The 2,870-nt window shown below is 42.4% G+C and overlaps 1 protein-coding gene across 1 annotated transcript; it reads left to right on the top strand.

Moving 5' to 3' along the window:
* Positions 1 to 67: 67 nt before the first annotated feature.
* Positions 68 to 2,157, top strand: LOC307124185 (follistatin-related protein 1-like; the record flags this gene model as incomplete). The annotated part of the gene is made up of 5 exons (XM_079813232.1): positions 68 to 84; positions 1,082 to 1,194; positions 1,312 to 1,422; positions 1,604 to 1,704; positions 1,925 to 2,157. 5 exons carry the CDS (start codon positions 68 to 70, stop codon positions 1,964 to 1,966), a joined length of 384 nt encoding a protein of 127 aa, XP_079669358.1. The 3' UTR covers positions 1,967 to 2,157.
* Between the last annotated feature and the right edge of the window lie 713 nt (positions 2,158 to 2,870).

Raw genomic sequence — 2,870 nt, forward strand, 5'->3', positions numbered from 1 at the left:
TTAAAAAAAAGAAAAAAAAAGAAAACTGGGTCAAGTTTAATTTAGTAATTGCAACTGCCGAACGGCCATGTCTGATTGTGACATGTATTGTCATTATTATGTAATCAAATTCATTATTGCTAAAGGAATATACACCGGTCAGGCATAACATTATGACCTAACACATGCCTGTCGAGGCATGGACTCCACTTGACCCCTGAAGGTGTGCAGTGGTATCTGGCACTAAGATGTTAGCAGCAGATCCTTTATGCCCGGTGAGTCTGTGTTGCAAGGTGGGGCCTCCATGGATTGGACTTGTTTGTTCAGGACATCCCACAGATGCTGGATTGGTTCGAGATCTGGGGAATTTGGAGGCCAAGTCAACATCTCAAACTCATTGTTGTGCTCCTCAAACCATTCCTGAACCATTTTAGCTTTGTGGCAGGGCGCATTATCTGCTGAAAGAGCCACAGCCACCAGGGAATACTGTTTCCATGAAAGGGTGTACATGGTCTGCAACAATGCTTAGGTAGGTGGTACATGTCAAAGTAACATCCACATGGATGGCAGGACCCAAAGTTTCCCAGCAGAACATTGACCAAAGCATCAGACTGCCTCCTCCGGCTTGCCTTCTTCCCATAGAGCATCCTGTTGCCATGTGTTCCCCAGATAAGCCACGCACATGCACACGGCCATCCATGTGATGTAAAAGAAAAAGTGATTCATCAGACCAGGCCACCTTCTTCCATTGCTCCGTGGTCCAGTTCTGATGATCTCGTGCCCATTGTTGACGCTTTCATGGACACCCTGACTGGTCTGCGGCTATGCAGCCCCTACGCAACAAACTGTGATGCACTGTGTATTCTGACACCTTTCTATCAGAACCAGCATTAACTTCTTGAGCAGTTTAAGCTACAGTAGCTCGTCTGTTTGATCGGACCACACGGACCAGCCAAAGGTTAACTTGTTCTTCCAGTAGTAACATTCGTGGATGATTGTGTCCATGGAAATCATTGTAATGCTAACTGAAAATTATAAGAAAAATATTGCACTGGAGGATGCAATAAAATCTTAAAAACAGTGGAGATTGTGTGTTCTGCAGGAGTCTGTGTGTAGATGCCCTCATTGAGCTGTCCGATGAGAATGCTGACTGGAAACTAAGCTTTGATGAGTTCCTCAACTGCCTCAGACCTGGATTCAACCCTCCAGAGAGGAGTAAGATCTACAGCCACTCAGCCCACTTTCCCTGGCATATACCGGCCGTGTATAATATAGAAACAGACCTATGTATGAACTTATAGCCTGTGTGTTGATACTGTTGTATGTTTCTAGAGTGCGCCTTAGAGGATGAGACGTACGAGGATGGTGTTGAGACTCAGGTGGAATGTAACCGCTGTGTTTGTGCCTGTGGGAACTGGGTTTGCACTGCTGTTATTTGCGATGGTGAGCCAGAACTCTGACCGAAGATATTGCTGTTGTTTTTTTTGCCAAGGCCGGGATTTGGAGAGCAAAGCTGGATAAAATTAGATTTTTTTTTCTGTGGAATGTGGTCTGACTTTCTGTCTTCTCTCTCTCTCTCTCTCTCTCTCTCTCTCTCTCTCTCTCTCTCTCTCTCTCTCTACAGGTACAAATAAGCTACCTGCTCTTGATGAAATGGAGGGAAATGATCAGGAGATGACGGAAGAGGAGTGGACTCAGCGAGTGGCCGAACTCAATAAACATCAGGTTGGTGGTACAGAGTTTAATGCTGGAAACCTGAGCTCTCAAGTATTGACAAATAACATCATGTTCTGCTTAGAAGGCACAGCTGATTAAGTGTAATGGCATGTGTATTTTTCTGTACTCTTCCTGTCTGTCTGTCTGTCTGTCTGTTTGTTTTATTGGGTCATTATGAACCTAAAGCAAAAAAAAAAAAAAGTGTGACTTTGGAATTGTTTTCCCATAGGAAACTGTGGAGAAGATGAAAGTGGCAACTAAAAAGGTTTGACGAGGAGTTCAAGAGGAATAATGAACATTTGTCCAGATTTCAGCTTCCATCAACCTGTGTTTGAATGGAAAGGGAAAGTTTCATATTTTCATTTAGTTTATTGTTATATTAATTATTGATGTTTTCAAAGGTGTGTTCTGTTTTTATTATTTGTTATAGTCTTTTTTTATTTTTTGGGGAATAATATAAGTGTAATGACCTGATCAATATCAGTCTTTTTGTTATTTTGTTATTTCTGAAATATATGGGTTATTGTATTTTGTTTGATAAAGTGCTTGATGCATATGCAAGAAGATTTATCATTTAATACTTTGTGCTGTTCAAATGTGCCTGGTAATTTAACAGTTAAGTTGTTTCTTTAAAATGTTTTAAGGATGGTTCATTACATAAGAGAAGCTCACTAATCAATCTGTTAATGTTAGAGATTTAGTGATTAAGAAAGTATTCTGTTGAACTATGTGAAATCCCGCGAGAGACGCGAGAACGGGAAGGGAAAAAAAACAGAAACTGAGCACGAGATTAAGCAGGAGGAATAGTCTGCTTTTAACACACAGTTTGTGGGCTTAACGTTTTAAGTTGGACTATAATTTGTTTATCAGAAACCGCGCTCTCTGCGTAGGAGTTTGTGACTGAGGGAAAGTGAAATACTACCAGAGGTGCGGGAGTTTTGGACTGTGACGCGAGTTTAGGTCGGTTAGCCTCTCTGGCTAAATTTAGCTCGTGGTTTTGCAGTAACGTGACTGTCATACGGTCGCGGGAGTGACCGCATACATATCGTTTGCCTGCTGGACGAGAGAAGACGACGTCAAGAAGAGATTCGCTGGCTGACGCAGATGTTTTCTTCATTGGGGATCGTTTGGCTGGCGATGCTGGACGGATGACGCCGATTAACCCTCGCTGTGCC

Source organism: Gobio gobio (assembly GCF_949357685.1).
Source record: "Gobio gobio genome assembly, chromosome: 3".
Taxonomy (NCBI): domain Eukaryota; kingdom Metazoa; phylum Chordata; class Actinopteri; order Cypriniformes; family Gobionidae; genus Gobio; species Gobio gobio.